At 40.7% G+C, this 21,665-nt stretch overlaps 1 protein-coding gene across 1 annotated transcript; it reads left to right on the top strand.

Annotated features, from left to right (window-relative positions):
* Positions 1-20,503: 20,503 nt before the first annotated feature.
* Positions 20,504-20,886, top strand: LOC133098250 (large ribosomal subunit protein P1-like). The gene has a single exon (XM_061200999.1). The coding sequence runs from the start codon at positions 20,531-20,533 to the stop codon at positions 20,855-20,857; it is 327 nt and encodes a 108-aa protein (XP_061056982.1). The 5' UTR covers positions 20,504-20,530; the 3' UTR covers positions 20,858-20,886.
* Positions 20,887-21,665: the final 779 nt, after the last annotated feature.

The raw sequence follows: 21,665 nt of genomic DNA, 5'->3' as shown, positions 1-21,665 counted from the left end.
TAATTCTAATTTCTATTGAGGATGGTCTCTGCCAACCCCAAGCCAAGACATCCTAAGAAGGAGGGATATTCTGCTCTTATTTGTACTGAAGTAGTTTGGCTCTTTCTCTGGGAAGGCACTAAACCATCAGTTCTTAAGTGTTCTTGAAGGATGGTGTCTTTACCTCTCTGTATCACATAGTGGCCAACGTCTATGGGTTTTCTTTTAAGCCACATTAGAGATTATCTGCATTCTAAGTCCTTGTTAGAGGATTTGATTGTGAATCGAATGAGAACCAGCACTTCTCAGAGGCTCATTTACGATATCTGATGTTTGACAGAGAAAGTCTAATAGATGTGCTAACTATCCATTCATCTCCAGTCTCCACTGGAAAGGAAATACCTGAGTCACATTATCTCAGCCCATGGCAGAAATGCTGTCCCTGAGTCACGACTTAATATTTTGCTCTTTGCCTTTACAGAGGGTTGATAAGAAAACTGCCCAGGAGAAAAAAGTGTGTCCGTATTTTTCTGAAACTGTGCTCTAAGACTGGATCCACTATTTAACTCACTGGACTTCAGAGTCTCTATTTATATTATAGAAAGTGTCCTAAAATTAAACGATGGACCATACCATGAAGCTAAGTAAGGAATATGTGGACTGTACTCTCCCATGATGGACATGCCCCCGTGAAGGGTATGGCGTAGTGATCGATGACTGATGCGGGCTGTATCCAACACAAGAAATGCCACGCTGTGTGATTTAGGACCTGGGACCAGGTCTGGGCCATAAGGTATGTGTTGGACAGAATGGGAACTCAGAGGCCACTAATGTTTATTTATTTGTTTGCCTGGCTTATCACCAGGTATCAGAGGTGGGAGTCCAGAGAGCATTCTAGAACAGAGGTCACAAAACTGTTGCCCTTGGGCTGGCTGCCTGCTTTGTAAATAAACACAGCGGGACATTATTGGAACACAGCTACATTCATTCATTTGTTCCTTATTTGTGGCTGTTTTCATGCTGTAAAGACAGAGGTGAGTAGTTGCTACAGAGACCTCATGGCCTGCAAAGCCTAAAATATTCACTATTTGGTCCTAGAGAAAAGGGCATTGGGACAGATCAAAGGACATGGGTTAGAATCCAAGTTTGTATGTGTTAAAAAACTCCCCATACCATTTGAGATGCAGTATCCTCAACTGTAAAATGAGACTAGTAATTCTGTCTCTATTATAGGTTTTTGCACCCAAGAAAACAAGGGTGCAAATAATTAGCACGGTGCCAATAGAGCCACCATGAGTAAGGCATCATGCTAGCTCTGAGTGAGGCTTAGGGACCAGGACAGGAGGACACCTACTCTGGGGCCAGACACAGACATGATCTCTTCCAAACAAAAGTTGGTGCTTCAGTTTCTTTCTAGGAGAGCCACTCTCGGAAGTATTTTCTCCAAAAGCCATGGCCTAGAGGAAGACTATTTTCCTGCCAGAAAGAAAAGCAAGGGGTGGGGTGGAGGGGGGGGCGGATTGAGAATCCTCTGTCTGCCCTTCTTATTACACAACAACTAAACAGAGATAATCTCAGGTGGGGAAAGCACGATGAACTTCTTCCAGGGCCTCATATGTCAGGTATGATTTTAATTTCAGATAATGTCCAAACTGGATAAGAATCCCATTGGTAGTGTGAGCAGATCTTCTGGTGCTGCCTCTGTCTGTGGCTGGCACCCTCCTCCCTCCCTCACCCCAGCTCCAAGGTAGGGGAGACCCCACGAGGATGAAGGTGCACTCAGCCTCATATTTCCTCATTGTTTCCTGAAGCTGGATTCCCTGATGAAAATTTCCATTTGAGATGCAACATTGCTCCAGCCCCTGAGTTAAGCAGTTCTTGATATGTCTTTATCCCCATTGCCTAGTACTGAAACAGGAGGGAAGGGGGCAGGGCACAACCTTTGAAAGAAGGACATAGCCATAGGACATGAAAACAACTGATTAGAACCAACTAGGTCCAAGATGCCGGAAGATTCGACTTCTAGTAGACCTCACTATATACTCATTGTAATACATCAGCATCTAAATAATGCAGCCACCAGAACCATGACAATTCTGAGGCTAACCATAAAAGGCCAAAAAGTGGGCCGTGGCCCAGTTCCTGGAAATCCCTGCCCCTTCCCAGAAATAATTGGAATAATCCTCCCACTCACTAGCCTATGAAATTCCCCATCCCCTAAAAACTAACCACACCATATTTGGGGGCCTCTCACCTTCTGAGATGGCCCACACTCTGTCTGCGGAGTGTGTTTCTCTCTAAATAAATCCACTTCTCACCTATCCCTTTGTCTCTCACTGAATTCTTTCTGCAATGAGACATCAAGAACCTGAGCTTCGGGACTTCCCTGGTGGTGCAGTGGTTAAGAATCTGCCTGCCAATGCAGGGGACACAGGTTCGAGCCCTGGTCCGGGAAGATCCCACATGCTGCGGAGCAACTAAGCCCGTGCGCCACAACTACTGAAGCCCGTGCGCCTAGAGCCTGTTCTCCGTGACAAAGAGAAGCCACCGCAAAGAGAAGCCCACGCACCGCAGCGAAGAGTAGCCCCGGCTCAACGCAACTAGAGAAAGCCCACGCGCCACAACGAAGACCCAGTGCAGCCAAAAATAAATAAATAAATTTATATAAAAAAAAATAACCTGAGCTTCATTAAGTCCTGAGACCAGGTGTGTGATCTCAATTAAAAGACCATGGGTTCAAGTCCCAATCTGAGCTGAACGGTTTCAGTACCAGTATGTCCAGTGCACACAGACCATTCAAATGGACTTGGTCCATCCAACACACAGATGCAGAGGACAGAACTCCACCATACAGCACAACGCAGACACTCAAGTAACTTCACTTCAAATAGAATTGAACAAAATGAGTTTGGGTCTTGCTGGGGATGATGACGATGATGATGATAATGATGATGATGATGATAATGAAAGCAAGAGAGTGGTGGTAATCAAATGGTGGCAGCTACAATTAAGGGATCAGGGTGAGGTTTTGAAAAATTGAAATGTATTACATCAGGAATTAAGTAAATGCTCAAAGACTGGTCTGCTGCTCACATACCCTGGGGGCTCTCAACTGAGATGACTATGTACATAAGGGAAAATATCCATATGGAAGACAAAGCTCTTCTGGATTAACAGCTGAACCAATACCCAATATTCTCCAGTGATGAGCTCTGGTAAAAGCCTACTTGCAGCATGAAGCTAAGGAACCTAGGCTGGTCTATTTAACTCCCTTTTTAAAAACTGAGGTGGCTGAGTCTTCAGAGGAGTAACTTGTAGCAGGAGTTACTCACTTGGTTACAGGCACACATGAAATGGGGTAGACACACAGACACACAGACTTGTTTTCTCCAAGGAGGCAAAAATGTACCCAGATTTTCTTACCCCTTGGGAGCAGGAAGGAACCCTGAACATTGCTAATTAAATGTCCTGGGGATGACCAATTAGACTGACTATGCAAGAGGCTGGCAGAGATGGAAGCATGAGGAATGTGGTAGAAATTTCCCTCTCCCTGCAACTTGTCATGTTAAAACACTTTGCTGAGCATTTACAAGCATATTTTTCCCTTTAATCCTCACAACAACCCTAGGAAATAAACAAAATCATTTTCCAGGTGAGGAAATAGGTTCAGAGGAGTTAAGTAACTTGCCTGAAGTCACCCAACTAATAAATGGCTGAACTAGATCTCAGACTCCTGTTTGCTTGACTCAGAAGCCCTTGCTTTTCCCCCTATACCCTTGCTACTCAAAATGCCATCTCTGGATCAAACACTCAGCATCACCTGTAATCCTGGAAGCAGTTTAGGAGTGCAAGTGTCTCAGGCCCACTCCAGTCCTACTAAACCAGAATCTACATTTTAACAAGATCTGCAGGTGATTTGTCTGTGTAGTAAAATTAGAGAAGTACCATGTTACATAATACTGCCTAGTCCTTACCATTCTCTTTTTTCAGAAAACAAGAATATTCATCATGGTCACACCATGCACAGAAGGCTGACCTGGATTTGGGAACCCCCAAGTAACTGAACTTATTCTGCCCGCTGAGTTGGAACCCTAAGACCTGCCAGACCATGGTCTAAGTTTCCAGAGGCCCCTGGGCTTTGTATTCATTGGTCAGTTGTCTTTACTGAGGCCAATGTCCCCATATCTTACTCCATCTTCCTTTACTGCCATTCAGTCTGAGGCCATGACATCCCAGCAAAGGATGGGCAGGTTTTATTCAAACATCCCAATGTGTGGCCACCCCAGACCCTCCGAGGAGGAAAGAGTCGGCTATATTTCCCCCTGAGGAAAAAACATGCACATATCCGTTTGTGGAATCCTGAAAATCCTGAAGAAATGAAGTGCCAGGATAAGCTAAAAAAGTTTCTTGTGAATTTAAGCCATTTATTTTCCTTTTTCAATTTTGGTATAGTTTTGCTATTTCTCAGTGTAATTTCCTATGGCAGATTAAGATCCATAATGTTCCATGATACTGTGATTCGTGCATAAGAGATATTTGAAATGAAAGATACATTTCTTGATACTACTGCTCAGACACTTGATAAATATTCTCTCACTGTAGGCTCAAAACCACACTCCGAGGATGGGGGAACTTATCCTCATTTTATAGATGAAGGCAATAGGCTCAGTCTCTGGTGATGCTACCAAAGCCACTTTTCAAGTGTAGGTTGGTACCATTCCCAAGATGCATCTGCTTGAGGCGAATGACAGGTAACATGTGAAGGGTGAAGGATGCCTAGAAATGAATAAGACCTAGGGGCCTAAAATGACCATCTGATTTGAATACCTGAGGTGGGGGAAATTAATGAATTTAACTGGTAGGTACTTTTAAACTTTTAAAAAGAATCATGAATATATTAAGGAGTAGAAAGCAAACGTTGAAATGCTGAATAAATTTAAGACCAATAGAAGATTTGGTAAAAGTACTGAGATTATGGATAGCTAACTTTTCAATTCTGTCCTGCAGTCCTGGGGCTAGGTTTTCACTATTTTCTCTGCTGTTTACAGTTGCTGCAGCAGCAGCGGCAGCAGAAATAGCAGAAGCGACAGTGGTAATAGCCTGACAGTTACTGTATTATCTATGCTGCATAACCACTTCTCCCCAAACTTTGTGGCTTAAAGCAACACATGTTTATTATTTCACAATTTCTGTGGGTCAGCAATCAGGACATGGACAGATGGGTGCCTGCTTCAGTCTCACACAGGGCATAATCGTGCTCTTGGCTGGGGCTGCAGTCTCATTTCAAGGCTTGACTGGGGAAGACTCTCCTGTTGGTTGTTGATAGGATTTGGTTCTTCATAGACTGTTGGATTGAAGGTCTCAGTTCCTTGCTGGCTGTGGGCCTGAGACCACCCTCAGCTCCTTGCTACATGGATTTCTCCAACACACCACGGCAGTCAGCTTCATCAAAGTGTGTAAGCTGAGGAGGTAGTAGTGAGAGTCCAGCAAGTCACAGCCTTTCATAACTTAATCATAGAAGTGATATCCTATCATATTTGCTGTATCCTATTTGCTAGAAGTAAGTTACCAGGGGAGGGGATTACCTAAGGACTTGAATACCAGGAGCAGGGACCATTTGAAAGATGCTCATCATAACTACCATTCACTGGATATCTCTAATGTGCCTGGAATTCAGCTAATCACTTAATTTACATTATCTCATTTTATATTCACAATTTTTAGTTGCGGTATAGATCACAATACCCATTTTACAGACAGGGTAACTGAGAAACATAAGGTGAAGCAACTTATCCAGGGTTACCTAAGTAGCAAAGTCAAGACGAAAATCATGATTTGTGTAACACTAAAGTTTATGTTCTTAAGTGAACTCTTTAAAGATGTTATTTTCTCTCATGGGGTCCTTGTAGGGAGCAAGGACCAGGGGCCTCTTTTCCAGCCAAGTTCTTGGAACTTAGAGGTCTCACACATCCATGGGGGCTCAACCCAGGGAGACAGATATTTATTAGAGAAACATTTTAGTAAGTGAATGAAGTGGGCATCTATTTACATGAATTACTGTTCATAGGAACATCTAGTGTTGACTGAACCAGAAGGAAGAGACTCTGGGGAGGTAAGAAAGGGATCAGAAAGATGACAAAGGATGGAATGGCCATTGGCCCATGCCACCATGATGCATTTTGTTCAGACACCTCTGAGATAGGGATTAGGGCTAGAAACTGAAAAAATAGTACTTGAGCAAGAATTTAAAAGTCTCTGAACATAAATAGAACTACTTTGGGAGCCATGAGCCAAGGAATAGAACAGAATTGGCATATAAAAGGGAAGATGTTTTTTTGTGAGGAACAGAAAATCATACTGGCTAGAAGTTCAGAAGTAGGGTGGATTTCAGTTTGGTTTGATTCACTGACTCTATGGTGTCATCAAGGCCGTGGTTTCTTCCTGTTTATTTGCATTGCCTTCTACAATGTTGATTTCATCCTAAAGCTGACCCCATTTCTTGTCCATAAACTGACTATCAGAATGTCTGGGGCTATATGTCTCCTCACCCATATCTAGAGATTCTCTCTGAGAAGTACAGTCAGCCTTGCCCAGAAACTCTCTGCAAACTGCTCCTCCCTTCTTGCTGGCCTGAATTTTGTCATATGTTCATATAATAATTGTGTGGGGATCATGCTGATTAGCTAGAATGAGACACAGGCCCTATGCTCAGATCCCTTTTCAATCCAGTTTGTTTCTGCTTTCTGTTTTTTGCAGGGTTTGATTGAACCTGGCTGAGATTGAACATCAACCTCCTTGAGAATGAAAGTCCTCTCACCTCATCTGCAAATCTCTGTCCCTAGACCTTCCTCATATCTGGACACAGGAGTCAGGGACAACAAGGTTTATTGAAAAGAACACTGAATATGGAATCAAAATACTTTTGTCTTAGCCATTCTTCACTAAGTGATCTTAGACATTTTACAACTCATTCTATTAATGCTAAGAGTCAAATGAATCTAGGGCCACATGCTGTGCTGAGCTCTGTGGGAATGACAAGAACATGACAGATAATGGACCTTCGTCTCATGGAGTTTCTAGTGGGGACATAAGCCATAAACACACAGTTTTCTTACAGGCTAAAGATTACATTTAAGAAAGTATAGAATACTGTGAGAGCACAAAAGGGGTGCATGTAATACAAACTTTAGGGAAAAAGATATGTCGACTGACATTGGAAGGATGACTTCCCATGAGACAGTCCAAGGGGTGGGGTTGACAGAGGAGAGAGGTCCACAGGGAAGTCGTTTAACATCAGGGGCCTCAGTTTACCTTTCTGTACTGTGGTCAGGGCCGGTTATGCTAAGTGAACTTGAAGGTTCTCCCCCTTGAAAGACTTCACGATTCTGTGTTCCGGGATAGTGGCACAGAGTAATGTCAGGATAAGACCTATTATTGTGAGGACCTGAATGACTTTTGTCAGCTGAAGACCCATGATCTTGGATCTCTCCTTCCCAATGGCAATGAAATGGATGGAGCCATCGGCAGCAGTTTCCAAAAGGTAGAGTAAGAGTTGGAAGAAGTTTTGAATAAAACACGTGTGCATTTTTGTAGATGTTGGAGAGGAGGGGCTTTATGATGATGATGGAAGGAAGTATTATGCCTAATTGCTCTAAAAAGTGAAGGACTTAGCAATTACAACTGTATGTGTTTATGACATTTCCATTGGTTTTTCTGCCTCAGGACAGAGCAGAAAGGCACTTCACTTCTCTGCATCACATGGAGTTCTGCATGTCTCAAGAGAGACGATCAGTGTTGAAAAGGGTTGAGCAGATTTTTTAAATGAAGGACTTCTCAGAGCCTATGCACTAGGAGTTTCCTGGAGAGGGGTTGGTATCATGCATCTCCAGACATATTGGACCACAGAGCCCTTTACTGAGATTATCATGTACAACTAGTGAACTGTGAAAAAGAATTTGGGAAATGTTCACCTGAAGGCATTGTGGTGTTAAAAGAACACTGCTCCCCACCTACACCCTGAGAGTTTTGGAGCGATACTTCTCCGTGTATAACTTTTCCATAATTGTGATTATTTACGTAGTTATGGAATGTCTGGTCCCCCCTGTCTAATGTAAATACCATGTGCTTCTTTCCCATTGCTAATAGATGTGTATCTTCAATGCCTCCCAAGTAAGTACTCAATACATCTGTGATTGAATGATTCGATGCATGATTAAGACTCAAGAGGCCTGGATTTTAGTGCCAGTTTTGTGGCTGACTGGGTATTTGACTCTGGGAAAGTCATTTCCCTTCTTGGCCTCAGTCTACCCATTTTTGCAACAGAAGAAAATGCAGGTGAATGATCTCTGAAAGCCTTTCTAGCTCTAAAATATTATGATCTAATTTCTTGTTTCTTCAAATGTAGCCAATTCCATACTTCTCTTACAAATAAGATATTAAATATCTTGGAAGATACGAGACAGTATGTTTTTGGCAATACATGAAATAGGTTCTATAAAGCACTTACCAGATCCCTAGTGAATGTTTAGGAAGTGGCGGCCCTCTCTGCTCTGTGGTTGTTGATGGAATTTGGAGTTCAGGTGCTTTGACTTCTATTCTAGCGCTCCCCTTAATTTTACTTGAATACACCAAGGCTTCTGATGCAAGCATGCTCCACAGGACCGAACACACACCAGGAACTCGACATGTCAGTTGAATGCATGAATGTCTTTTGATAATATAAAGTCAGACAAATGTCACTAATCAAAATATCCCCAAATAGTACAAAGTGCAATTCCAAAATTCCAAGCTAACACTTTCCTTTTTCCTATGTTTATACTGATCATGGCCTAAATCCCCAACAGTGACGAAAAACACTCCCCTCCCTCCAGCTGCTCGTAAGGGCTGCGGGGTCCATATCAAGTGAAATTTTTCTCCAGTATAAATTGATCGAATTAATCCGGATGGTATCAGAAACGAAAGACATCCTTAAAGAAAAAAGAATTGAATAGAATGGGTAGAGCAGAACAGAATGGGTGAAGAGAAGTCACAAACCACTGAGTGCATGTTAAGGATGCACTTGAAAGCGGAGAAAGTTAATGCCCTGGTGCTGATGATGGGCAGGGCCATTATAGACTGATTGTCTGTACATGAAACACTGCATTATTTCAAATTAGTCAAGAGAAATATAGGACACTAGACACCAGCACATTTTAAAAGGTATTATTTTCAGTGAGCACCCATTAAAAACAAAACCACTCCACTGTAATAAAGCATGCTCCATTACAGTGGAGAGAGTGATGACAGTATGATCCTATGGGCAGGAAATGACCTGTATTGATGCCAGTATGTCTCAGGTCACTTCACAGCCACAGCATGGTGTGCGTTTTAATGGACAATGACCATTACATCACATAAGTCTAAGTGGCAGTGGGTGTGTGTGTTTTTTTTTTCCCAGAGAGTTTGGGGTGATAGTGTTCTTTTAAGAATTAACTTGCAATTATGCAAATATATGTATATTGCATGTTAATTTAAAAGACAATTTTAAGAGAACCAAACTCCAGAAATACAGTTGCTCCAAACAGAGCAAGTCCAGGAAATGCCTCGTAAACTGTCTACTGCTTTTTCTTGTTTGTCTGCTTTCCTTCTCACCTCTATTCATTACTTAAGTTTTGGGGGAAGGGTTTCTTAATGTGGAACTCTATATGGATTTAGGTGGTCAGGAAACTCCTTGAAATTTCATAAAATTTTGTACATGGGAGGAAATGCATTTTTTTTTTTCTGAAGAGAGTGTCTCACATTCACAAAGCGATGTGTAAGAGTATCCATCCACTCCCACTCCCACGTGAAGAATCATTAAATCAATTGGAAGGAACAATGTACTATGAAAAGAGCCGTATGTTTTAAGAGTAAGATAGACTTAAATTCTAGACCCATAAATTTCTTGAACAAAGTACTTAGCATCTGTAAACCTTAGATCCCTTCTTTTAAAAATGAGATAATACCTGCCCTACAAGTTTATTATTAAAATCAGATAATCAAATAAGCCAAATAAATGTTTTAGAGCATCTAATCCAGTACCTGTCATATAGTAGATATTCACAAAGTGATAGCTGACATTATCATTATGATTATTCTTGAAAATACTATTTCTGGCAGCAAGGGAGACCAGATCACATTCCCTTACTGTCCTTCAAAAGGTTCTGTCTTCTTTTATCTATACACCAACCCACCTCGCTACCCACCCACAAATCCATTTGGCCATTCCTATATTTCCTGCTTGGCCACTTTGTTGAAAAGGCCTTCAGTTTTCCATCTCTCTATTTAGCCCACTAGCTTAACCTAAACCATTTCTGACAATGAAAAACAAGACTGGGTTTATTAAAAACAAACAAACAAAAAAAACTTTGATCTTTAATCATGGCTGAAGATAATTCAATCTGGCCTTCATTATTACAGTGGTTTATATCCAGCAGCTATAGCCCCTCACTCAGATAAATGCTTGCCCTGTATTATTACAATAAAACCAACACCGTAGAATGATATTTCCCTCCCTTCCTAGATGATATCATCACCAAGAATTAATGTTCTGGATTTTTTTTTCCATTACTGATTCCTTGTATGAAATATGGACTAAATCAAACCTCTGGTCAGATAGTTTTATGTACAATATTGAGGAGGAGGGTGGGAAGTGCAAACCATTGAGCTCAATGGGTGAAAACTACTGTGTGGAATAAGTAGTGAAGAATATGTGATGTGTGTTCATAAAGAGAGGAGACAGAAAGTATGCTCCGTTTAAAGCTTTCTCCTTAATCTAAGCTGTTCTGTGTCCTCTGTTTTAGTTGGTGACATTTCTATTCTCACTAGCATGGAGGTACAGCTTCATCTTAATAATGGTTAAGTGTTGGAGCATTATTAAATGGTGTTTGCCTATGAGGCACATAGAAGACCTGAATACTGCCTTACACCACCTATTCTTTTCTTTGCCAGAATTTCTAAGGGCAATAAACACATAAACAATGACAGGAAATTGAGAAATCAAACTTCCACCTTATTTTGGCAGTACCTGTGCCAGAAAACCAAACTTGATCTCTTTGCTAAACCGACGGGAACACTTGGCTTAGAAGCAAGGGCTAAATGGGGATGGGGAAGGAGGAAAGGAGATGATTTCTCCTGTTATGTCCAGTCTAAATCTTAACTTTAGTCCAGTGCTTTTAAACCTTGGCCACATATTGGAATCACCTGGGGAGCTTTTTAAAACACTGCAGCCTGGGTTCTACTTCCAAAGGTTTTAATTTAATTGGTCTGAGATGCAGACTAGAGAATCGGGATTTGTAAAAGTCCTCCATATGGAGCAGAAGCAAGAACTACAATCCTGCAGCCTGTGGAATAAAAAACACATTCACAGAAAGACAGACAAGATGAAAAGGCAGAGGGCTATGTACCAGAGGAAGGAACAAGATAAAACCCCAGAAAAACAACTAAATGAAGTGGAGATAGGCAACCTTCCAGAAAACGAATTCAGAATAATGATAGTGAAGATGATCCAGGACCTCGGAAAAAGAATGGAGGCAAAGATCGAGAAGATGCAAGAAATGTTTAACAAAGACCTAGAAGAGTTAAGGAACAAACAAACAGAGATGAACAATACAATAACTGAAATGAAAACTACACTAGAAGGAATCAATAGCAGAATAACTGAGGCAGAAGAACGGATAAGTGAACTGGAAGACAGAATGGTGGAATTCACTGCTACGGAACAGAATAAAGAAAAAAGAATGAAAAGAAATGAAGACAGCCTAAGAGACCTCTGGGACAACATTAAACACAACAACATTCGCATCGTAGGGGTCCCAGAAGGAGAAGAGAGAGAGAAAGGACCCGAGAAAATATTTGAGGAGATTATAGTCGAAAACTTCCCTAACATGGGAAAGGAAATAGCCACCCAACTGCAGGAAGCGCAGCGAGTCCCATACAGGATAAACCCAAGCAGAAACACGCCGAGACACATAGTAATCAAATTGGCAAAAATTAAAAACAAAGAAAAATTATTGAAAGCAGCAAGGGAAAAACGACAAATAAAATACAAGGGAATTCCCATAAGGTTAACAGCTGATTTCTCAGCAGAAACTCTACAAGCCAGAAGGGAGTGGCATTAAAGTGATGAAAGGGAAGAACCTACAACCAAGATTACTCTACCCAGCAAGGATCACATTCAGAATCGATGGAGAAATCAAAAGCTTTACAGACAAGCAAAAGCTAAGAGAATTCAGCACCACCAAACCAGCTCTACAACAAATGCTAAAGGAACTTCTCTAAGTGGGAAACACAAAAGAAGAAAAGGACCTACAAAAACAAACCCAAAACAATTAAGAAAATGGTCATAGGAACATACATATCGATAATTACCTTAAACGTGAATGGATTAAATGCTCCAACCAAAAGACACAGGCTTGATGAATGGATACAAAAACAAGACCCATCTATATGCTGTCTACAAGAGACCCACTTCAGACCTAGGGACACATACAGACTGAAAGTGAGGGGATGGAAGAAGATATTCCATGCAAATGGAAATCAAAAGAAAGCTGGAGTAGCAATACTCATATCAGATAAAATAGACTTTAAAATAGAGAAGGTTACAAGAGACAAGGAAGGACACTACATAATGATCAAGGGATCGATTCAAGAAGAAGATATAACAATTATAAATAGATATTCACCCAACATAGGAGCACCTCAATACATAAGGCAACTGCTAACAGCTATAAAAGAGGAAATCGACAGTAACACAATAATAGTGGGGGACTTTAACACCTCACTTACACCAATGGACAGATCATCCAAAATGAAAGTAAATAAGGAAACAGAAGCTTTAAATAACACAATAGACCAGATAGATTTAATTGATATTTATAGGACATTCCATCCAAAAACAGCAGATTACACTTTCTTCTCAAGTATGCATGGAACATTCTCCAGGATAGATCACATCTTGGGTCACAAATCAAGCCTCAGTAAATTTAAGAAAATTGAAATCATATCAAGCATCTTTTCTGACCACAACGCTATGAGATTAGAAATGAATTACAGGGAAAAAAACGTAAAAAACACAAACACATGGAGGCTAAACAATACGTTACTAAATAACCAAGAGATCACTGAAGAAATCAAAGAGGAAATCAAAAAATACCTATAGACAAATGACAATGAAAACACGATGATCCAAAACCTATGGGATGCAGCAAAAGCAGTTCTAAGAGGGAAGTTTAAAGCTATACAAGCCTACCTCAAGAAACAAGAAAAATCTCAACTAAACAATCTAACCTTACACCTAAAGGAACTAGAGAAAGAAGAACAAACAAAACCCAAAGTTAGCAGAAGGAAAGAAATCATAAAGATCAGAGCAGAAATAAATGAAATAGAAACAAAAAAACAATAGCAAAGATCAATAAAACTAAAAGCTCGTTCTTTGAGAAGATAAACAAAATTGATAAGCCATTAGCCAGACTCATCAAGAAAAAGAGGGAGCGGACTCAAATCAATAAAATTAGAAATGAAAAAGGAGAAGTTACAACAGACACCGCAGAAATACAAAGCATCGTAAGAGACTACTACAAGCAACTCTATGCCAATAAAATGGACAACCTGGAAGAAATGGACAAATTCTTAGAAAGAATATTGGCATATTCTTATGCCAATAAAATGGACAACCTGGAAGAAATGGACAAATTCTTCCAAGACTGAACCAGGAAGAAACAGAAAATATGAACAGACCAATCACAAGGAATGAAATTGAAACTGTGATTAAAAATCTTCCAACAAACAAAATTCCAGGACCAGATGGCTTCACAGGTGAATTCTATCAAACATTTAGAGAAGAGCTAACACCCGTCCTTCTCAAACTCTTCCAAAAATTTGCAGAGGAAGGAACACTCCCGAACTCATTCTATTAGACCACCATCACCCTGATACCAAAGCCAGACAAAGATACTACAAAAAAAGAAAATTACAGACCAATATCACTGATGCATATAGATGCAAAAATCCTCAACAAAATACTAGCAAACAGAATCCAACAGCACATTAAAAGGATCATACCCCGTGATCAAGTGGGATTTATCCCAGGGGTGCAAGGATTCTTCAATATATGCAAATCAATCAATGTGAAACACCATATTAAGAAATTGAAGAATAAAAACCATATGATCATCTCAATAGATGCAGAAAAAGCTTTTGACAAAATTCAGCACTGCTTTATGATAAAAACTCTCCAGAAAGTGGGCATAGAGGGAACCTACCTCAACATAATAAAGGCCATATATGACAAACCCACAGCAAACATCATTCTCAATGGTGAAAAACTGAAAGCATTTCCTCTAAGATCAGGAATGAGACAAGGATGTCCACTCTCACCACTATATTCAACATAGTTTCAGAAGTCCTAGCTACAGCAATCAGAGAAGAAAAAGAAATAAAAGGAATACAAGTTGGAAAAGAAGAAGTAAAACTGTCACTGTTTGCAGATGACATGATACTATACATAGAGAATCCTAAAGATACCACCAGAGAACTACTAGAGCTCATCAAGGAATTTGGTAAAGTTGCAGGATACAAAATTAATGCACAGAAATCTCTTGCATTCCTATACACTAATGATGAAAAATCTGAAAGAGAAATTAAGGAAACACTCCCATTTACCATTGCAACAAAAAGAATAAAATACCTAGGAATAAACCTACCTAGGGAGACAAAAGACCTGTATGCAGAAAACTATAAGACACTTATGTAAGAAATTAAAGATGACCCCAACAGATGGAGAGATATACCATGTTCTTAGATTGGAAGAATCGATGTTGTGAAAATGAGTATACTACCCAAAGCAATCTACAGATTCAATGCAATCCCTGTCAAATTATCAGTGGTATTTTTTACGGAACTAGAACAAAAAATCTTAAAATTTGTATGGAGACATAAAAGACCCCATATAGCCAAAGCAGTCTTGAGGGGAAGAAAACAGAGCTGGGGAAATCAGACTCCCTGACTTCAGACTATACTACAAAGCTACAGTAATCAAGACAATATGGTACTGGCACAAAAACAGAAACACAGATCAATGGAACAAGATAGAAAGCCCAGAGATAAACCCACACACCTATGGTCAACTAATCTATGACAAAGGAGGCAAGGATATACAATGGAGAAAAGGCAATCTCTTCAATAAGTGGTGCTGGGAAAACTGGACAGCTACATGTAAAAGAATAAAATTAGAACACACCGTAACGTACACAAAAATAAACTCAAAATGGATTAGAGCTCTAAATGTAAGACCAGACACTATAAAACTCTTAGAGGAAAACATAGGAAGAACACTCTTTGACATAAATTACAGCAAGATCTTTCTTGATCCACCTCCTAGAGTAATGGAAATAAAAACAAAGATAAATAAATGGGACCTAATGAAACTTAAAAGCTTTTGCACAGCAAAGGAAACCATAAACAAGACGAAAAGACAACCCTCAGAATGGGAGAAAATATTTGCAAACGAATCAATTGACAAAGGATTAATCTCCAAAATATATAAACAGCTCATGCAGCTAAATATTAAAAAAAACACACAACGCAATCCAAAAATGGGCAGAAGACCTAAATAGACATTTCTCCAAAGAAGACATACAGATGGCCAAGATGCACATAAAAAGCTACTCAACATCACTAATCATTAGAGAAATGCAAATCAAAACTACAATGAGGTATCACCTCACACCAGTTAGAATGGCCATCATCAGAAAATGTACAAACAACAAATGCTGGAGAGGGTGTGGAGAAAAGGGAACCCTCTTGCACTGTTGGTGGGAATGTAAATTGATACAGCCACTATGGAGAACAGTATGGAGGTTCCTTAGAAAACTAAAAATAGAACTACCATATGACCCAGCAATCCCACTACTGGGCATATACCCTGAGAAAACCATAATTCAAAGAGACATATGCACCCCAGTGCTCACTGCAGCACTATTTACAATAGCCAGGTCATGGAAGCAACCTAAATGCCCATCGACAGACAAATGGATAAAGAAGTTGTGATACATATATACAATGGAATATTACTCAGCCATAAAAAGCAACGAAATTGGGTCATTTGTTGAGACGTGGATGGATCTAGATACTGTCATACAGAGTGAAGTAAATCAGAAAGGGAAAAACATTATATCGTATATTAACGCATATATGTGGAACCTAGAAAAATGGTACAGATGAACCGGTCTGCAGGGCAGAAATTGAGACACAGATGTAGAGAACAAACATATGGACACCAAGGGGGGAAAGCGGCAGGGGGATGGGGGTGGTGGTGGGATGAACTGGGCGATTGGGATTGACATGTATACACTGATGTGTATAAAATTGATGACTAATAAGAACCTGCTGTATAAAAAAATAAAATAAAATAAAATTTAAAAATTAAAAAAAAAAATCCTCCATATGATTCTAACATGCAGCCCAGGTTGAGAGTCATACCTTCTAAGCTTGTTGTCTGACACTGAAGTGATAATTTCCTGGAGCATTACTTCTCAAACTTTCACGTGCATACCAATTACCTGGGATCTTGTTAAAATGCAGACTCTGATTTAGTAGCTCTGGAGTGGGACCCAAGAATCTGTATTTCTCCAAGCTCTCTGCTGCTGCTGCACTGCTGGATCTGCTGGTTCATGGACCATGCTTTGCGTACCAAGGTCCTAGCGTTCTTGACAGGAAAGACAGGGGGAAGTTGCAAGCCTGATGAGCTAACTTATTGATCTGGCTGCAATGAAACGAGAGACTAGAAGAGAGCATGACAATTTTGTTCATAATTCAGTGACCCTACCCTGGGGTACGTTCTCCTACCTCTGTCCTGGAATCTGACCTAAACAGATTAGTAACTTTTCTTAAAGCAAGGTGGGGTAGGGAGGAGAATGGTATAGGAACATCTTTCCCCAACAATGTTTGCAGTGATAAGAGGGGCAATATGAGGTTCATCTCTGTCTCTTTACTCTTCTTCCCTTTTCTAATCAATCCATGGCCAACTTTTGTGTTCTTTCTCTAGCATATCCTCCACTTTCTTCTTCTCTTCATTTCTGCTGTAACTATTGCATTTTGGTACCTCATCATCTAAGTTGTATGTCTGCCTCTAGTTTCTCCCTTGCCAAAATTGTCTACAGGCTGCTGTTAGGTTAATCTTCTTAGGAGATGATTCTGGTCATTCACATAATCTTATATAAAATAAATTTGAAATTCCTTAGCCTGTCCTGTAAGCCCAGCTCACTGTGTCCCCAAATGGGCTAGGTCCCAATCCCTGCAGACTTGCCATTTTCTGAATACATTATACATGATTCCATTCATGCATCCATTCATTCATTTGTGCATTCATTCATTTAAGGAACATGACAACAGACATGCAGACAAAGAGTTGTGACATACTGTGATATTATCTGAGAGCATCAGGGAAGGCTGCATAGAGGTGGTGATATTTGAGCTTGAGTCTTCCAGGAGAATAGTTTTTCAGGTAGATAAATTAATTTTGAGTCCAAGAGACAGCAAATGCAAGCTTAGAGAGGCATGAAACAGAGGACATGTTGTTCAAAATGTACAAATGGTTTTGGTGTAGTGTTTGTTAGGAAGCTAGGTTAGGTAGGATAATATAGTGAGTGGACTAAGGCTGAGAAACTATGGAGCCATGAGATGCGTTTTAGGCGGCAGGGAATTTAGAAGATTTTATTCTAACAAAGCAACATTGAGATGTGCATTTTTCCCCCTTTGACATTTGCCTCTGTTGTTCTCTCTCTCTCTGGAATATTCTTTCTCCTCTGTTTTCCTGATGAGGGTCTACTCACTTGTGCTTTAGCTGAAATAATTTCCCCCTGCTCAATAGAATCAATCTTTCTTTCTGTACTTTGGACTCAAGTTATTTAGGTGACATGTGTGTCTTTGCCTAGATTTTAAGATATTTATACAGCAAATATTATGCTTTATTAATCTTTGAATCTCTTTTCTCTTTAACACCTAGGCTTTCTCGTGGTACATGCTACCTGTTCAATAAACAGTTGTTGAATTAAACAGGATAGGAAAAGCCATGCCATCAATTACAGCTTAAGAATTCACCATCTCCACTCGTTATGTTTGACTTGAGTGTTGATCAAAGGGTATTTACTAACAAAACCATGTATTCACTCTAGTGCTGTCTCCACAGAGACTTTGCTGCAGAGCAAAGGGTTGGGAGTTAAAAGGCCTCTTGCATCACAGCCAAATTGACGGCTTAATTTCTCCTGTCAGGGTTTCAAGTCCAGATGCTGGGTACCACCAAAAAGCACAGATGGATCTTCTTAAGCCAGCTGGAAATGAATGAACAAAAGGACAGAAACAGCACCCACCATTTCACCTGCCTTTGCTACTAGCTCTTTGGAAACAACAGCTGTCTACCAGGCCATTCTCAACACTGAGTGTGCATGGCATAATAATGGTAGTTATCATTTCTAGTGCACGTACCACAATTCAGACACTGTGATAGGCATGTCCTGTAAATTTGCATGTAATATTTACAACAAACCTGCAAGGTAGACATTCACATTCCCTTTTCATAGATGGGGAGACTGAGGCAGTGAGTGGTTAAATAACACACCCAAAGTTGTTCAAAGGGTACCGGTGAGTGTTGGAACTGGGAATTAAGCTTAGGCTGTCTGACTCCAAAGCCCAGGTCTTTAACCATTCTGTCATATTGTCTCAAGGAATTAAAAAGGATGCTCTGAGAGTCAGGGAATGTGCTAGCAGGTGCAGGGAGGGCATGAAGAACTTCATGCCAACCAGGGGTCTTTAAATCTACACCCGCATTGTCATCAACTCCCATCAATGCAATAGCAGTGGGACACACAGGAGCATTTGAAAATGTTCCTATTGATTGGAAGTGAATAATTATTACCTTTTCTATATTGCGGATTCACTATCAGAAAGTAATAGCAGAAATGCTAAATAAGATTAATGGCCATGTTTCATTATTTTTAATGCAAACTATTGATTTTAAAGTGGTGTAAGGTATGGCAGTTTATTACAATAAAACAATAAAATAGACTGTATGAAATAATTGAGAATAATCTTTTCCCTTTTTTTGCTGAGGCTATGGGACGTAATGTGCCGTGCAGGTGCAGGCATTTATGGCGAGCTCTATCCAGCGATGGCAGTTTAGGCACTCTATAAAGAAGCACTTTGGAACCAGAGTATTATAAATAATCGGCAATAAAGCTGGTAAATGGGCCTTTAATTTGATTCCATTATGTCACAGGATCACAAGGACCAAGGGGGTCCACCATCAGAAACACTAACTGCTGAGCAGACCACTAAGGTAAGTACATCAGATGGCCTCAAGGTGGCCTTCCCACCAGGGAATTTTCAGGTAAGAGCTGGACCATTGGCGTCCGGATGTGGGGTAATACGTTACATGTGAACCGATGCATCTACGATCAATGACCCCCCCACTCTCATCACAAGAGTCTAGTCTCCTAACAGTCTTCCTCACCAGGCTTTGTTTCTCCTCTACTTTCATTCACTTTATCCATTTCCAGAGCTAACAGTCGACACCCTCCGAAGCAGTTTCTCTCTGGACTCATTCATTCTGCTGATTAGGGCCTTAGAGGCTGTCGAAATAATGTATGACTTCATCGCCAGAAACAGACCCTAAAGGATGAAGGAGGGGACAGGCCAACTGTACATGTTATGTTAATCAGGCCACATTTGGAGTAGTGAATGCAGGTCTACACCAAACTCCAAAAGCAGATTAACGCTGGACACATTGAGGAGAGAGAAGGATGATGAGGAGATGAAGGTAAAATCATGGCAAATGAAGCGTGTGGCTGGACCTGTGGTTGTTGAAACTAAAGGAGACTCAGGCAAATGTAAGAATTGTTGGCTAATTTTTAAAAGGCTGACATATGAAGGAAGATTTAGGCTTGTTTTGTGAAGCCCTAGAAGAGAGAAATTTGGTGTCAGCCAGACATGGGCTTGGGTCCTATCTGTCTACTTATAGCTGTGCAAACCTACGCAAGTGAGTGAATCTTGCTGGGGCTCAATTCGTTTGTCTGTACAATAGAGATAATACTAATACTTACCCCACAGGGTTTAGGGGTGAATCAAGTGAGACAAAACAGAGCAAGTGCTTAGCACAGTGCTTGGTACAAAGCAAGGACTCAACAAACACTAGCTTAAAAAAATAAACACTGACAAGAACAAAAGGAAAACTGGAAGGCCGACGGCACCTTTTTTTGAGGAGTTGGAACAGACATAGTTGACGCTGAAATTGGGGTCAAGAGGGTTTGAACTAGCTCCATAAAACTAGTCAAAGCATTTGGGAGATCCAATTTGAGTTTGGAGTGGGAAAGTCAGACAATTCTTTTCCTTTAAAAGTATACTGGATTAGCTTTTCCTCAGCTGCCGCTAAGGTGCTCTGTCCTTCCGAGGAAGCTAAGGCCACGTTGGGGTGAGTCCCTCACTTCATCCAGTGACTAGCACCGCGCCTGGCAGCCCCTGCCTAGCACTTGCCCACACCATGGCCTCCGTCTCGGAGCTCGCCTGTATCTATTTGGCCCTCATCCTGCATGACGATGAGGTGACGGTCACGGAGGATAAGATCAATGCTCTCATTAAAGCAGCCGATGTAAATGTTGAACCTTTCTGGCCAGGCTTGTTTGCAAAGGCTTTGGCCAATGTCAACATCAGGAGCCTCATCTGCAACGTGGGGGCAGGTGGACCTGCCCCAGCAGGAGGTCCTGCCCCCTCCACCACTGCTGCCCCAGCTGAGGAGAAGAAAGTGGAAGCAAAGAAAGAAGAATCTGAAGAGTCTGATGATGACATGGGCTTTGGTCTTTTTCACTAAACCTCTTTAGTAACACATTCAATAAAAAGCTGAGCGTAAAAAAAAAAAGTATAGTGGATTAAAAAATGAAAGCCAAATTTAGTCCAATTTTAGATGCAAGCATGGGGCCAGAGGCAAAGCCAAGAGGAGGGATAAACAAGGGAATGGGGAGAAAGTGAGAAGAAGGGGTAGAAACGAGAGGTGACAACTGGTTCTTAAAACTTTCATGAGTTGTCTGTGGCTCACTTCGGGGGCCTCTGATTACATAGTGAGTAGGATGGTTGGCTTTTAATAGTCTTAAGCTTAGAGTGGGTACCAAAAGACAGATTCCAAGTGGGTATGAGGAAGATATTCCTAACTGGGAGGCAGTATACTATAATAGGTGATGGCAGGAAGTAGCATGCTAGTTAAGAGCACAGGCTCTGGAGCCAGACTGCCCAGATTCTAGCCTTGACCACTCCAGTTCGACCTGCCTCACCTCTCTTTGCCTCCACTTCCTCATCTGAAAAACAGGTACGATCATGAAATCTACCTCTTTAGTTGATAAGGATTTAATGAAAATGATGCATATAATGATAGTAATGATGGTATGGGTTTCCACACATGAGTCTAGGGTCAGCAGCTGAAAGTAGAAGGGCTTTGATTAATTTCACCACCCATATTTCTGAGCAGCAAGCCATGCCCATTTCCCTGGGGTGAGAGCCTATTGTTTATTCCACTACCCACGGCAGAAAGGACATTGATTAAAAATAAATTTTTGCTTTAAAAAAAAAAATGCCAGGGACATCTGGGGCTAGGGTTTAATTACAAGAACGTGCTTCAAAGAGCG

This window comes from Eubalaena glacialis, chromosome 9 (assembly GCF_028564815.1).
Source record: "Eubalaena glacialis isolate mEubGla1 chromosome 9, mEubGla1.1.hap2.+ XY, whole genome shotgun sequence".
Taxonomy (NCBI): domain Eukaryota; kingdom Metazoa; phylum Chordata; class Mammalia; order Artiodactyla; family Balaenidae; genus Eubalaena; species Eubalaena glacialis.
The sequence above is the reverse complement of the archived record's forward strand: the minus strand, read 5'-3'. Positions and strand labels throughout refer to the sequence as shown.